Source organism: Aspergillus sclerotioniger, assembly GCF_003184525.1.
Source record: "Aspergillus sclerotioniger CBS 115572 chromosome Unknown BO94scaffold_8, whole genome shotgun sequence".
Taxonomy (NCBI): domain Eukaryota; kingdom Fungi; phylum Ascomycota; class Eurotiomycetes; order Eurotiales; family Aspergillaceae; genus Aspergillus; species Aspergillus sclerotioniger.
In genome coordinates, this window is record NW_020290998.1 from 585,375 (window position 1) to 601,475 (window position 16,101).

The 16,101-nt window shown below is 51.8% G+C and overlaps 3 protein-coding genes across 3 annotated transcripts; all 3 read left to right on the top strand.

The window, feature by feature from the left end:
* Positions 1 to 664: 664 nt before the first annotated feature.
* Positions 665 to 7,323, top strand: BO94DRAFT_564544 (putative ubiquitin-protein ligase E3 component (UBR1); the record flags this gene model as incomplete). Its single annotated transcript, XM_025614432.1, has 4 exons — positions 665 to 3,173; positions 3,197 to 3,396; positions 3,418 to 6,845; positions 6,898 to 7,323. The coding sequence occupies 4 exons, from the start codon at positions 665 to 667 to the stop codon at positions 7,163 to 7,165; spliced, it is 6,405 nt and encodes a 2,134-aa protein (XP_025469552.1). The 3' UTR covers positions 7,166 to 7,323.
* A 467-nt stretch (positions 7,324 to 7,790) lies between these two features.
* Positions 7,791 to 8,954, top strand: BO94DRAFT_512868 (NAD(P)-binding protein; the record flags this gene model as incomplete). Its single annotated transcript, XM_025609824.1, has 3 exons — positions 7,791 to 8,761; positions 8,826 to 8,838; positions 8,859 to 8,954. The coding sequence occupies 3 exons, from the start codon at positions 7,791 to 7,793 to the stop codon at positions 8,952 to 8,954; spliced, it is 1,080 nt and encodes a 359-aa protein (XP_025469553.1).
* Positions 8,955 to 9,205: 251 nt separating this feature from the next.
* On the top strand, positions 9,206 to 14,449 carry BO94DRAFT_622626 (putative multidrug resistance protein). The gene is made up of 10 exons (XM_025617092.1): positions 9,206 to 9,747; positions 9,812 to 10,331; positions 10,378 to 10,607; positions 10,658 to 10,931; positions 10,976 to 11,209; positions 11,255 to 11,982; positions 12,030 to 12,192; positions 12,240 to 13,497; positions 13,544 to 13,624; positions 13,673 to 14,449. The coding sequence occupies exons 1-10, from the start codon at positions 9,601 to 9,603 to the stop codon at positions 14,307 to 14,309; spliced, it is 4,272 nt and encodes a 1,423-aa protein (XP_025469554.1). The 5' UTR covers positions 9,206 to 9,600; the 3' UTR covers positions 14,310 to 14,449.
* The last annotated feature ends 1,652 nt before the right edge of the window (positions 14,450 to 16,101 follow it).

Consider the following 16,101-nt stretch of genomic DNA (forward strand, 5'->3'; position numbering starts at 1 on the left):
CGTAGAGAATCAACCTACCATCGTGGCGGCTGGCCAGCCAGGCGGGGTGGTGGTGGGAGCCCACCGGTGTTGAAAGGCTGTGGATGGGAATTGCGGTGGCGCCAAGCCCCGGTGTTTGCAGTGTTCGATGTCATGGCTCGAGTCGGCCCAACCGCTGGCTGCGAGCCTGCCTTCCCTCTTTGTGTTAATCACCTAGGCATCTCGTCGCGGTCGCATTTTCGCCGGATATTTTCGCCAGAGACAACTGGAGCGCAGACTCGGAAGATCAAAGTCCGGCTCATGATATATATCAACGGGCTGCTGCTGCGTGCGGTTAAATACCACCACCCATCCTCCGACCCCCACTGTGACATCGCCGTTGCTAGTATTGTCGTTCGATCACTAAGCCTCTCGACTGATCTAGATTTTTTCCCCCCTCTACTTCACATGGGATTTCCCGCCTCAGTACCATCCACCAATTTTGTCGCCCCTTCCATCCGGGCTCATCGAAACCGACTAGCCGCCACTCAAAGTACGCCCTGTCGGCTGAGCGATCCCAGACTGGAAGATCACAGGCCCGCCCGCCGGAGCTTCCTTTCACTTCATCCGCCTTACCATCCCCTCATCCCTCATTTCCTGGACTTCCCAGATGAGTTCCGCGATTCGAGCGCAAAGGCGGTAAATTATGAAGCTTGCGGACTTGGAAAGGATCCTTGGAGAAAGCCTTCAAGGGCTCCCCTCCATACACAGCTATCGCTATGGGCCACAGGCAGAGAAAGATGTCATCCAGCTTCTCTTCCACTCCTTGACCGGCTTTAACGGGGACTATCTCCGTATACTATTTCCCGATGGAGTCCCGGCCGGGACGTGGAAATTAGCGGAAGCCCAGGGTGCGAAAGAAGGTGCGGAATACACCGAGGCGGCGCGGGGAAAACGTTGTGGTCATATTTTCAGGGCCGGCGAGGCAACATACCGCTGTATCACCTGCGCCGCGGACGACACCTGCGTTCTGTGCAGTCGCTGCTTCGACGCTTCCGACCACACCGGTCATCAGTATCAAATCTCTCTGTCGTCGGGAAACTGCGGCTGCTGTGACTGTGGGGATGAGGAGGCATGGCGACTGCCGTTGTTCTGCGCCATTCATACCGACAGTGACGATAAGAAGGGCAAACAGCGGGCTCAGACTCAGCTGCCGCGCGATTTCCTGGATAGCATCAGGTTGACCATCTCGCGAGTGCTGGATTATTTCTGCGATGTCATTTCTTGTTCCCCTGAGCAGCTGCGACTGCCGAAGACGGAAGAGGGAATCAAGCAGGATGAAGAGGCATCTCGGCTACGTCCCGGGTGGTATGGAAATGGAGATGAAGCCGAAGAAGAGCCGGAGTTTGCACTTGCCCTCTGGAACGATGAGAAGCATACCATCCGCGATGTCGCTCATCAAGTCAGCCGGGCTTGTCGGGAACGGGACCGCTTTGGTAATGATAGAGCCCATGAGACGAATGATATAGGAAGGAGTGTCGTCAAGTATTCCAAGGATCTGCAGAGATTGCTGGCGGTGTCTAAGATCATCGAGCAGATCAAGGTCACGGTTACGATCCGGTCTGCCCGCGACACGTTCCGCGAGCAAATGTGCGGGACCATCGTGGAGTGGCTGGCAGATATATCTGGCTGCAGTATACTGGACGATAACGAGATTCTACGCCACACTGTGTGTGAAGCACTCCTGAGTACGTGGCGACATGGCAGTAATGCCGTTAATGCAGATGTTGGAATGAAGGGCATCGACGACCATCAAAGGACGGAGAATGCCCCGTACCGCACTGTCATGCTCACGGTGTCCCCCCAGGGGCAGGTGGTTTTGGCTGCCGATGACGACGACGACGAGGATGAAGAAGATGAAGAGATTCAAATTGATAATGAATTGGGTGGTGATGGAGACGAAGACTTCGTGGAGACCCATGATGATGATGCTGACGATGAAGACGACGACATGGAGCTTGAAATAACCCGACTACGTGGGGAGGTCGATGATGATGAAGACATGGTCATGGGCAATGCGGATGACGCTTTTGACATTGCTCAGACCATCCTTGGTCTTGCTGGAGGGCCTGCGTCTCCCGGCACTCGCGCTCAGCAACCACGGGAACAAGAATCACTAGCAACATCCGAAAACCAGGATGAGGATCAGAGTATGCAACAACCAGAAAACGAGTCCAACTCCGTCGAAACCTGTGAGCTTCCGCCCATGTCGTATGTGGCTATTCCTAAAACCCCCTCGGGCGTGGTCAAACCCTCGCCTGCGAAGACCCCGAGTCACTGGCAGGTCCGGCCTTCCCTCCCGGCCATCGGGGAGCACATCCCTCCCTACGAGGATTTGTGGCAGCGGACACGCCTGGACTGGATGATCCTATTTGACCTTCGTCTATGGAAGAAGACCCGGACCGACCTTCGCGATTTGTACATTGGCACCGTCGTCAATGTTCCTCAATTCAAGAGAATCATGGGTTTACGTCTGTCGGCCCTGTACACGGCGCTCGCGCAGCTGTACCTGATCGCAGACCGGGAGCCAGATCACTCCATCGTCAACCTCTCCCTCCAACTTCTCACGACCCCCTCGATCACGGAGGAGATCGTGCTTCGCGGGAACTTCCTCACCAAGGTTATGGCCATCCTGTATACCTTCCTAACGACGCGGCAGGTTGGTGAACCGTACGAAGTAAATCCGAACGCAACCCTGGCTTTTGATGCCGGTTCTGTGACCAATAGACGCTTGTACCATTTCTTCCTGGATCTACGATATCTCCTGCAGTCCGAATACGTACAGAACCGTGTGCGGACGGAGGAACCCTATCTTTCCCAGTTCTTGGACCTTGTCAAGCTGTCGCAGGGTATTTGCCCTAACGTGCGTGCGGTTGGGGAGCATGTTGAGTACGAGACGGACGCCTGGATCAGTGCCTCAATTCTTATGCGAGAGATCAACCGTTTATGCCGTCAGTTCTGCGAGGCCTTCCGCAACCCGGAGGTCGATGGCGGCCAAAAGCTGTTGCGGGCACTTCGAACGGCAACCATTGCGGCAGTGGTTCATTCAACGGGAGTTGAGCGCAAGCGGTTTGACCAGGCTGAGATTAAAGAATACGTACGGTTCAAGACCCTACCCCCGCTGGACTTCGAAGTCGACCAGCAGCGAGTCCCCGGTACCGTGTAGTCGACTTTGTAGTGGAACGCGGCTCGATGAGTTTCCACCACGCCCTCCACTACACACTGTCGTGGCTGCTGGAATGTGGCCGCAATGTGAGCAACACTCTGATGCGGGATGTGCTTCTGAGTGCTGCGCATGCTGGAAATGAAAAGTTTATCCACGATGGTCAGCTGGCTCCTGAAGACCTGCTGCTGTCCATGTTTGATTATCCTCTCCGGGTTTGCGCCTGGCTCGCGCAGATGAAAGCCGGCATGTGGGTGCGCAACGGTCTCAGTCTGAGGCACCAGATGTCCCAGTACCGCGGCGTGTCGTCCCGCGACTTTGCCTACTATCGTGACATCTTCCTTCTTCAGACCGCCCTAGTGACTTGTGACCCGAGCCGGGTCCTGGCGTCAATCGCGGACCGGTTTGGCATGATCGACTGGATGACCAGAGACTATATGCCACGGGCAGGCTATGAAGACAGCCAGATCATCGACGTCGCTGAGGAGTTTGTGCATCTGCTGGTCATCCTGCTGACGGACCGGACCTCGCTCAGCGCCGTGGACGATAGCGACAGCGCGACGCGCGAAAACATGAGCCGCGATATTGCCCATGTCCTGTGCTTCAAGCCTCTTTCTTTTTCGGACCTGTCTACTCGCCTTAGTGATAAACTACTTGACTCGGATATGTTCCAGACTGTACTCGACGACGTTGCGGGATTCCGTCCGCCGGAAGGCCTGAACGACACGGGAACGTTTGAGCTGAAGCCGGAATACATCGACCTTATTGATCCTTATAGCGCCCACTACAGCAAGAACCAGCGAGACGAAGCAGAGAACATCTACCGGGAGTGGGTGGCTAAGAAAACTGGGAAGAAGGCATCTGACATCGTCTTCGAGCCGAAGCTACGGCAGATCACATCCGGCGCGTTTTCGGACCTTCCTCGGTTTACCAGGACGCTGGTCTTTGCCCAAATCGTGCACCACTGCTTGGACTATGTCGTGTCGTCCAAGGAGCGTACCCCGTCCATCCCATCCACCCGTGTGGAGACCTTCCTGCAGGTTGTCCTCCACCTGATCCTGGCGGCATCACTCGAGGACAGCAGCGAAGGAGAGGGAACGTCAGATGGGTCCTCCCCGTCATTTGTGTCGCACGCCTTGACCAAGGCCAAGGACACTACTCAGGCCGGTCCATTGACGATCGTTGGGCTTCTGGAGAAGATTTCGGTCATGACTGAATTCTCCGCCTGTGGGCCAAAGATCCGTCATATCCTAAAGAGGCTCTGGCAGAAGCGCCCTCAGGCGTACGCCTCTGCTACCGCTTCTCTCAAGTTCCCGTTCGATCGAGTCGACACCAGCTCGCCAGCCATCGATACGGACAATGAGAAGGAGATGAAAAAGAAACAAGCCCTGGAAAGGCAAGCAAGGGTCATGGCCCAATTTCAACAGCAACAACAAAATTTCCTCAACAGCCAAGGTGCAATTGATTGGGGCGAGGAGGACTTTAGCGACCTGGAGTCCGAACCTGAAACGGCTCCGGAATCCAAGCTGTGGAAGTACCCTAGCGGGACCTGCATTCTTTGCCAGGAAGAGACCAATGACTCGCGCCTCTACGGAACATTCGCCTTGATCCAAGACAGCAGCATCATGCGGTTAACCGACATCCGCGATCCTGACTGGATTCGGGAGGTAATTAGGACCCCAGCCAGCCTGGACAAGTCCGCGGAGCACATCCGTCCATTCGGCGTGGCGGGAGAGAACCGCACCACAGTTCGCCGACTGGACTCGACCGGTGGCGAAGTGATCAGCGAGAAGGTCGGGTTGAGTAAAGGCTTCAACGCGAAGAACACGCTTCGCGGGCCGGTTACCACGGGCTGTGGACACATCATGCACTACTCGTGCTTTGAAGTCTACTTCACTGCCACCCATCGCCGTCACACGCAGCAGATCGCGCGCAATCACCCGGAGCGTCTGCTCAACAAAGAATTCGTTTGCCCTCTCTGCAAGGCCCTGGGCAACTCCTTCCTTCCCATCATCTGGAAGGGCAAGGAGGAATCATACCCGGGGGCGCTGACTCCGTCTGTATCCTTTGAAGATTTCATCAACACAGAGCTCAAGTCATCCCTCTCGCAACCTCGCCACTACGCACTGCTCACGGAGAACAACGACTTGCAGGTCCAGTCGTCGTACCAGGAACTATTCACCAGTTATCTATCCAAAACATTGGTTCCTCCGCTGGCGACTAAAGTTGAACTGCTCATCTCGCCGTCTCTTCCATCAACTGCACATTATCTGCCACAGGCGAGAATGCCGATGCCCGGAATCTTCCCATTGCAAGAAGACAACACAACTACCAGCCCGATGCAACAAGCTCCAGCCCTCAGCGGTAGCCCCATGTCCGAGCTTGTGCAGATTTACAAGCGATTGAAGCAAACCATCCGGATGAATCACATTCCATCCACATTCAATCATCATCCGGATACCACCGAGACGAATGACCTGTTACACACCGATTCATTGTTCCAGAGCTTCGGCTTCAGTATCGCCGCTGCCGAGATATCCCAGCGCGGAGTTGAATCGGAGCCAGGATCGACACTGCTAGACAAAATTCCTCAGTTGACATTGACGCATCTCCGGGTTTTAGCCGAGAGTGCGCTGTCCTATGCTGCGGTTGGCTGTGTATACAATGCCAACGGGCCTCATACTCACAGCGGAGATGAATTCCAAGAGCTGCACCGTCAGAAGATTTGTCAGCTTTTCATCGGCCATCCCTGCCTGAATGGCACCGCCCTGCTGAATGACGTGCGTGAAATTGAGCCGTTGCTAGCTAAGGACACATTTGTGTTCTTGGCCGAGTGCTCCCTTTCTCTCTTGCCAGTGTTGCCGATTGATATACGTCACCTGATCCAGATGTGCTACGTGGCGGAAATGGTCAAGGTCGCGGTCACCTTCATTCTCTGTCCCCAGGGCCTGAAGGAGGAGCTAGCCCAGCATGGTGACGACCAGTACTTGTCGGCATTTGACCAATCGGACCCTCGATTTGACGCTAGTCGCCACTTCTTCAACTCCATAGTTGCCGAGCTCAAAGCCAACTCGGTGGGCCGCGCCGGAGGGTCGTCTTTCCCTGCCGAAACTGGCTATGTTAGGGATGGTGAAGATGCTGTCACTCCTGAGGTCCTGATCTCGCTGAGACGTCTTGTGTCGAGCTATGCCTTGACGTTCCTCCGGAAGGTGGTGATTCTGCTCCATGTTCAGCACGGCGTTGAGTTCCCGAACACCGGCTTCCACGACGTATATGCCTCGGAGCTGGACCGCCTCACCAAGATCCTGAATCTGCCATCGGTCGACCAGATCTTCGCCTCCATTAGCTCGGCAAGGGAGAGTGGCAAACCGTTCGATGCCGTGGTCTCTGGGTGGATATTCCACTGGAATGCATCCCGCTCGGGCATTCGGTTGGCCGATCACAAGCTGTGGCCCAGCCTTCCCCACCCTGCCATTTTCGAATTAGTCGGACTTCCCAAGTACTACGACAGTTTGATTGAAGAGGCCAACCGGCGGCGGTGCCCGAACTCGAAGAAGGAATTGAGCGACCCCAGTATTTGCCTCTTCTGCGGTGACATCTTCTGCTCGCAGGCTGTGTGCTGCATGGAGAACAAGCTGGGCGGTTGTAACCAGCACGTTCAGAAGTAAGCTTTCCTCCCGGATCTCATGGCGAATGACACTGCTAACTGTGAGTAGATGTGGCAAGAATATTGGACTGTTCATCAACATCCGCAAGTGCACCGTGCTCTATCTACACAACCAGAATGGATCATGGCACTATGCACCCTACCTGGACCGTCATGGCGAGGTTGACCCGGGCCTCCGACGGAACCGCCAACTGATCCTGAACCAAAGACGTTACGACCGGCTGCTTCGAGACGTGTGGTTGTCGCATGGCATCCCGGCGACGATCAGCCGCAAGCTGGAGGCGGACATCAACAATGGAGGATGGGAGACGATCTAGACAGATTGCCGGGGGACTTGAAATGGATGAGCTGAACTTTACATAGTATATTGACTGGCCTGATGTGTCAAAAGCTTATGACGTATGCATTGTCGGTTACCGAACTCTTATATAGTTATTTGACTACAGTAATGCCATTGATTCGTACATAGTTCAACACAATACTCAACCATGTGCTTGCAACAACCCCCTAGCCCATTATGATCTTCGCAACATAACATCCGAATAGTGGCAGCCAAACACTCGCCATACAAGTGCAAGATTTAGGGTTAGCAGTAGCCAAGTATCACAAAAGCCAAGGTATAGAGATGGACCCCACCCCAAGTCCTTAGAAAAGAAATAAGGTATAGTGTAACCTGGGCATCCATGCCCACCAATCGGGCCCCCCGCCATCCAGGCCCGACAGCCCGTCTGCTTCGGATGCGCGGCCACCCGCGAAGGATCATCTCGGCTTCTGACGAACCAGATCCGATATACTTTTACTCTTTGTTCTAGTAGATAGTGATACCTCTAGGTACCGTATACACATCAAAGATTGTATGCATCTCCAGCGTATATAAACCCCGTAGACCACATTCTACCTATAACCATCATTCAATCTCAATTCAGTTCAATTCGATCTACAATGACTACAGCAACAGCAACAGCAACAGCAACCACCCTTCCCCCCATCTCCACCCTCCTCGGCCCCCCCGCACCCCCTGCCCTCCCTCAACTCCCCTACCAACGCTGGGCCTACAAGAACCCCCCCAAGGACCCTTCCCACCCCTTCACACACAAGACCGTCCTCGTGACGGGCTCCAACACAGGTCTTGGCTTCGAAGCCGCACTCAAGTTCGCTCGTCTGGACGCAGCGCATCTCATTCTTGGTGTTCGCACGCCCTCGAAAGGCGAAGACGCAAAGCAGCGTATCATCGCAGCGACAAACTACCCAGAGCATCGAATCACAATCCTAAAGCTAGACCAGAATAGCTTTGCATCCGTACGGGAATTCCTATCCAACCTGGGAAATCTTCTCGGCGAGGAAAGAGGGTTGGACGTTGCGGTCTTGAACGCAGGAATCGCAGCACCGAAGTATAAACTCGTCCACGAGACGGGGTGGGAAGAAGCCTTACAGGTGAATGTCCTCAGTACAGCGATGGTCGGGATGGGGGTGATGAGGTTTTTGAAACGAGAAAGCCCAGCAAGAGGCAAAGGGGAACTAGGACAATTGACTCTAACGGGCAGTGTGGGACATGTGTATGCCAAACGGGAAGATTTGATAGGATTACTAGATGTGAACGAAGGGGGGATATTGGAGGTGGTGAGTTCGAGGGAGTTTTTTGGGGTGGAGAGATCATATTGTGTGATTAAGGTGTTGACGATGTATGTGATGAAGGGGTTGATGGAGTGTGCGAGGGATGAAGTGTGGGTGAATGTGGTTTGTCCCGGGTTTTCGGTGACGGAGTTGGGGAGGGAGTTTCCTTGGTATTTTGTTTGGATGACCAGGATGATGTATTGGTATTGTGGAAGGACGGCGGAACAAGGGGGGAGGTCGTTGGTTAGTGCGACTTTGTTGGGGGAGGAGGGGAATGGGGGGTTTTGGGTTAATGATGGGTTGGCTAGGTGAGTTGGTTTGTTGGTTTGTTGGTTTTGTGTTGAATTGAATTGGTGGTGAAAGTGGTGCTAATGTTGTGTTGTGTTGTTTACGCAGGGGGAGATGGTGACGAGTGAGGAGGGGATGAGGCTGCAGGAGAGGTTGTGGAGGGAGATACGTGGGATTTGCGAGAGGGAGTTGTCTAAGATGTAAGAAGATGGGGGAAGGGTTCTGGAATGGCTAAGTTGATCGTCTAGATCAGGGTCTGTGGGTCATCGGATAGATAATTACTACTTAACCTTACAGTATGTACCTACGAGGTATTTTGATATTCTATACGAGATTGGTTCATTTCCAAGGCTGCCTGCTTGCCTGGGGCAAGGAGATCCCGAAGACTTCTGGACTTCCTCCCCTCTCTCTTCCCACAGAGCCATTGCCGACTGAATCTCTTCATCTCTTCGCTCATCATACATCTTTGACCGGTATATTTACCAACGTTCAAGCAGCATTGCAAACTGCAGACTGCAGACGGCATGACTCATTATAAACAGACAGATCGTCGATGCAGGTGTTCTCGGCACTTCAATGCTTGATCTGACTCAATCTCACTCAGTCAGGGGCCCAGCCTCGTATTCTCGTGCTTATCAGACTCGACTCCGACGGGTTCCCGACCATCACCGCTGCCAGTCCCCACTTGGTGCACCGCACGGTCGACCTCTCACCGTGACTCAAGAACCTCTACGAATGTCAAAGAGCTAGCCAGGCATTGGCCCGGTACGTCTTATATAAGACCAGCCGGACGCGACAGCCCAGACCGCAGTAAAATGTCTAGCCATCGACCACACCGACCCTGTCAATCATGGCATGGGATTTGACATCTCCGTCGTCCCCATCTTGGGTGCTGGGTCCCTCCACCCTCTTCATCGTCTCTGCTGTATGGAGATGCATCCGGTTGCGTCGGGAGCCTGTCAAAGTGATCCCCAATTATAGGGGGCTCTGGAAATTGGTAGGTTGCTTCCCATACCTTTTGTTCCTGGGTCCCAATTCTCACCATGTTCGCGATCTACTAGCTGCTTGCTCTTGTGCTTGCTGGACTCAACCTTGTCGCCCTGATCTCGCTCATTGCCGCGCACAATCCGATAGTCATCGCCGCCTCCGCAGTCGCGTTTACGGCCTCGCTTCTCGTTCCGCTCCTGTCATTCCTTGAGCATGGCCGTTCCGTCAGCCCATCCGCAACTCTGAACATCTATCTCTTGGTGGTCCTGGTTGTAGATATTGTCCGCCTCGCTTGGGTCCATATCATCATCAATGAAGTCTCTCCTCCGTGGAACTTTGCCATGCCGGTGGTGTCATTTCTATTTCTGATTCTAGAGGCCCACGACAAACGGGCTATTCTGCGCGAACCGTGGCAGGATGTGTCTCTGGAGGAGACCACCAGTGTCTTGAGCAAGGCATTCCTCTGGTGGATCGTTCCCTTGCTCCGGAAGGGCAATAAACAGATCCTTGTCCTCGATGATCTCTTTTCTATGCACAGTGAATTGTCTGCTCAGTCGCTGCGCGATCGGATTTCGGAATACTGGGGCACGCGATGTAAGTCAATTGACCCAGTCGTTGACCTCTGTGTTGACCATCTCAGCAAACCCCAAGGGCAAATATAGCCTCCTCCTTGCAACTATCAAATCCACCTTTTGGCATAATGCAAAGGTCCTCCCAAGTCTGTCTCTAGAGCTCATCTTCCTATACACCCAACCTCTATTCATCAGTCGCATGATCACCTTTGTAACGGCCCCCTTGTCAAATGAGCAACAACGTTTAGAGGCCTTGAAACTTATCATTTCGGTGATTGGTATCTTTGTTGGCCAAGCTGTACAGTGCCCCGTTCCATTACATTCAGTTCCATAGTAACCATGGTGCAGATCTGCAATGCTTTCAGGGAGATAGCCAAGACTAAAGCCTCCCTGGCGGTCAAAGGGTCTGTGATAGGCATCATCCATGACAAAGCGTTGACAGTGGGCAACAACTTCCAGGGCTCTGCGGTGACACTCATTGGCAATGATGTTCTGGACATTGTGCAGTCTGTCCACTGTTTTTATCAAGTGTTGCTGGCTATTCTTCAGCTGGTTGTGGGAATGTATCTTTTGGCGTCCAAACTAGGTTGGGCGTGTCTTGTTCCTATCGCGCTAGTTCTTGGTATGTCATTGTCACTTCCAAACGAATGTAACTGACAGAGATAGTGTCGTCGAAGGGCAGTAATCATGTCGCAGCCAACTTGGGCCCCAGACAGATTTTATGGAGCCAGGCAACAGAGGCACGGGTCTCATTAACGACATCTCTTCTCGAAAACATCAAAATCATCAAGATGATGGGGCTGTCAGGGCATATGGCCACTAAGATCAACACCGCTCGTGGGAGTGAGTTGAAATCAAATATCGTGTTCAATCAAATGTTCGCTCTTTTAAACTTTATCAGTACGTTTGCTTATTCCCATTTTTTTCCCAGCTAACCTGAAATAGCCGGGATGGTCAAGAATATGGCCCCCGTCCTGACTCTCGTTATATATGCTATACAAGCTAAGCTCCGTGGCCAAGACGGACTGGATACTAACACGGCCTTTACTTCGATTGCCATTATTACATATGTGACGCAGCCAGTCAATGTCGTAATCTCCCAGATTCCTGCCCTTTTATCGTCACTTTCAGGCTTCGAACGAATCCAGGAATATCTGTTGAACCCATCTCACCAGGACAGACGTGTCCTGATTGGTGCCGGAGCCCAGGCCTCGAAGTATGAAGATCGTGAGGACAGCCTGGTCCAAAATAAGTCTCTTGCTATAGAGATTCAAAAAGCAACCATCCGTCCTGCACCTGATGCTGAGCCAGTTCTGGAGGACATCAGTGTGTCAATCAACCAAGGATCACTCGTCTTCTGCGCGGGCGCTGTGGGCACTGGCAAAACTACACTCGCCAAGGCCATCCTCGGGGAGATCTCTCCGGGCCGCGGTGCTATTTTGGTCTCGTCTGCAACTATCGCATATTGTGCGCAGTCAGCTTGGCTCATGAACGGTACAGTTCAGCAGCTAATTTGCGGCCCTCCTGGCTCAGGAGAGATCGATCAACTGTGGTATCAGAAGGTCGTGTATGCCTGTGACTTGAAGGAAGATATCCAGAGAATGCCACAGGGCGATAAGACGGTGATTGGCAGCGGTGGAATTGTACTCTCTGGTGGCCAGCGCCAACGGGTTGTAAGTACTGCTCAGCATGCTGCTACGCTTCCAGCTAATCTAGCTAGGCTCTTGCGCGTGCGGTCTATTCGAAACTTAGCATCATGGTCCTCGACGATGTCCTCAGTGCATTGGATGCTCAGACAGAGTCCCGTATCGTTGACCGATTGCTCGGAGAAAACGGCCTCCTTCGCAGAATCGGAGTAACAGTATTTCTGATTACCCATACTAGTGAGTTTTCAAAATGACCGCAGTGAGACTGACGCTAACACCGACAGCACAACACTTCCCACTGGCTGATTATATTGTGGTTCTGGGAGATGATGGGCGGGTCTCTGAACAGGGAACTTGGGAGCAACTTCGAGCTCAAAGCGGATATATCAGCAAGCTGATTCTTCATGAGCCTGACAGGAAAGACCAGGAAAATGCCGACGAAAGTGAGAACAGCGAAATCAAAACGCCCTCTTCAGATGAGCCGGAACGGTCAATGGATCTAGTGCGACAGAAAGGAGACCCTTCGCTTTATTCATACTACTTCAACTCCATGGGCAAGCTAAATGCTGCGATCGTCATGTTTGCGATGGCCGCGATGTCTGTGTTCAGTGTGGTGACCCAATACTGGCTCAAGTGGTGGACGGATGCAGATGGCTACTGGCCGCAGTGGTTCTATATGACGATCTACATTTTGCTGGCGCTGGCCACTTGGGTCACGAACGTCAGTTGGGTCTACATGCTCCTTGTTCATCTCGCTCCCAAATCTAGCATGGAGATTCATCAGCGCCTGCTGCGTACTGTCATCCGTGCGCCGTTGTCCTTTTTCACATCCGCGGATAACGGCACAACTTTGACACGGTTCAGTCAAGATCTCAAGCAAATCGATCGAATGCTTCCTGGGGCATGTGCAGCCACGGGTCTCAATGTATTCAGACTTATTGGACAGCTGTTTCTGCTAATCGCAACCCAGAGATACATGGGCCTCACCTTTCCCTTTTTATTGCTGGCTCTTTACGGGATTCAGACTTTCTATCTCCACACGACTCGACAACTCCAATGGCTAGACATGGAGTCGGCATCTCTGGTCAGCAACAGCTTCTTGGATACTATTGAAGGATTGACGACCATCCGTGCGTTTGGCTGGGAGCATGCATTTGCTACAGACAACAGCAGGCGCGTCGACACTTCCCAAAAGCCCGAGTACAACCTTGAGTATCTTCAAGCGTGGTTGCACCTCGCCATGGATCTCATCATCGCTGCATTGGCCCTTTCATTTGTTTTGTTTACCATACCCTACAGGGAATCCTTAAGTGGTGGCGAAGTTGGAATTGCCTTGAACGTGCTTATAACCGCAAGTATGACATTGTTGATTACATTGGATCAATGGACACGGCTGGAAGCGTCACTGGGCGTGATATCACGCGTTAGAAACTTCGAAAAGGATGTGGCGCCTGAAAGCAAGCCAGGCGAGAGCCAAGAGCCCCCCACAAACTGGCCTGACAAAGGTACAGTTCAGTTCACAGAGATTGTAGCAGGTTACAGGTGAGTTAGGTCCGATCTAGCGTGTTTCACCCCTAATGCTCAACAGTTCTGAATCCACTGCTATCAACCATATCTCCCTACATATTTCGCCCGGTGAAAAGATTGGTATTTGTGGTCGGACTGGAAGGTTTGTCTACTGCCCGAATTTCCAATGTTCATACCTAACTCTCCTCAGTGGCAAATCCTCTTTGCTCCTCAGTGTTCTCCGTCTCATTGAACTTTCTTCTGGAACCATCATGATCGATGATCTAGACCTTCAAAATCTTCCACGCGAGACGATCCGATCCCGCATTATCACCATCCCGCAAGACCCTTTGCTCATGAAGTCCGACACACTCCGTGAGAATTTAGATCCAACGGGCACGATAACCGACGAGAAGATCATTGCCACGCTGGAGAAGGTCAAGCTATGGAGTATCTTTACCTCCCGAGGGTCTGGCGGTGAATCGGATGCGCCGCTTGCTGCTGAAAGCTGCCTCGATGCCCCATTGAAGGACTACCCTCTTTCAGCTGGACAGCAACAGCTGTTTTCTCTTGCGCGTGCTATGCTGATGCGATTCACTCGGGGCAAGCTCGTGATTCTCGACGAAGCGACGAGTAACATTGACAAGGAAACCGATGGTCTGATTCAGGAACTTCTACGGGTGGAGTTCCAGGGGTACAGCATTCTGACAGTGGCGCATCGGCTGGATACTATTCTGGATTCTGATAAGATTGTTGTGTTGGAGCAGGGAGAGATTGTGGAAGTAGGTCCGCCGCAGGCATTGCTAGGGAGGGAGCAGGGTGCATTTAAAAGTCTGCTTGGGAAGTAGTGCTAGCAGTTGGTTAAGATCTCTATCATGTTGACTCGTTCCGATTCGGATGTTTATAGCTTCTATGACGACTGCTACTAAGTATATTGTCTACCAAGATAGCAAGACATTAACAGGGTTTGCAGCCCAATCATGCTGTCACTGTCTTGACCGAGTCTAACCAAGCCGTATCTACATTCAATGCTGCGACAAGGACAATAATATTCCTGAGCCTTTCACCTTCACCACCATCCATATATTCATCGACATGAATCTGTCACGGTATCAATTCATCACAACAGCCCCTTCAATTCCTTCCTATTGAACTCCTTTAACCCAATTATAAATTGCCAGTTAATCCTTCGGACCTATATCTTCCCACTCTTCCTCTCCATCCCTCTCTTCTCTCTTCCACTTCCATCTACTACACCTGAACTCTTCCCACAGGATCAATATGCTTGGAATATACCAAATCCCCTATAAAAATTATCCCATTTAATCAAAACCATCACCAATAACCATCCCTTGAATTAAGCGACCTCGAACGCAACATACCGCATTTCAATTCCCGTTAGAGGACCCCTTATTTCTTAGCCAAAATGTCATATTTCAAAGGTCTTATCGAAAGACAACCTACAAAGATGATAACCAAGATGGCCCACAAGCCAAATACCGCATATACAGTGAGGCTCTTGTATAGGGTCATTCCCGAAAAGACAGGCAAAAGGTTTACTTTAGCCTGTGGCTTAGCAGACTGGTACCACCACCAGCTAGCTCAGACGACTTTCCTAAGATGATCATCATGACTGTCCCATATCCAGAGACTGGGCAGAAAATCCTATGGATTTATGTCACAAAACAACCAAGGAACCATCAGGAGTGACTTGCAAGATATGATTATGACGCGGGCTCAGATGGAATTAATGTTGAGCTGACGGTCTAGCTGCAAGATCGGGACGATCACCCGAGAGGAAACCAGAGGGATATGGTCGATACCCTCGTGTTTAGGGTATTGATCACCTCTACAATAGAGGGAAGTTATTGGTGCTCCATGTTTCGTGGGTACGATGGATATATTCGATACGGTACAGAAATAAGCAGCCTACAATGTTTATTACAGATGCATTGATTGGGATCATACCAAGCAGCAAAGAACCAAATTCGACACTGACCAGGTTGAACTCTCGAGCTGACAATATTTGGACATTTGTCAATCAATTACAGACTCAAGAAGACAAATGATCATGGAAGTCAATGAATGACGTTGACTTTTGCGCTTTGGTCTGGGGAGCACAAATGTGATCATCTGCCACCTTCAACCGTCCAACCGAGCGACGCGTGGGTCTATGGTGTCGGACACACTGTCTGGCAGACACAAGGGGTTATAGATGGCCGGCAGATTTGACTAATCTATGCATGGTTTGTTTGGAAAACCGCAAATGCCCCGATTATTGACAATTTTGGACAAATGGCTAGATATATGATGGTCTTGGGGCCAGGATAGGGTTGTTTGCCTCTACATCGACAGAAAGCTGTCACAACTATCACGTATTATGGATGAACAGCATGATTATTGAAGAGACACCTACAATTCCTCTTCATTAAAGGTTCTCTGGATATCGAACCAGATCCTGGCCTGCATAATTGAAGCTTCATTTTGACCATTTAGGCCAAGATACGAAGTATCAACGATTGTTCTCGTTGAAAAGGTGATGAGAAGTGGACACCAATGATTTCCTGCTTTGTACTGAATCAAAATCAAGGAAAATGGTCAGGACTCTGGAAGGTAGTCTGCTTTCTCCGCAGGTGCTCC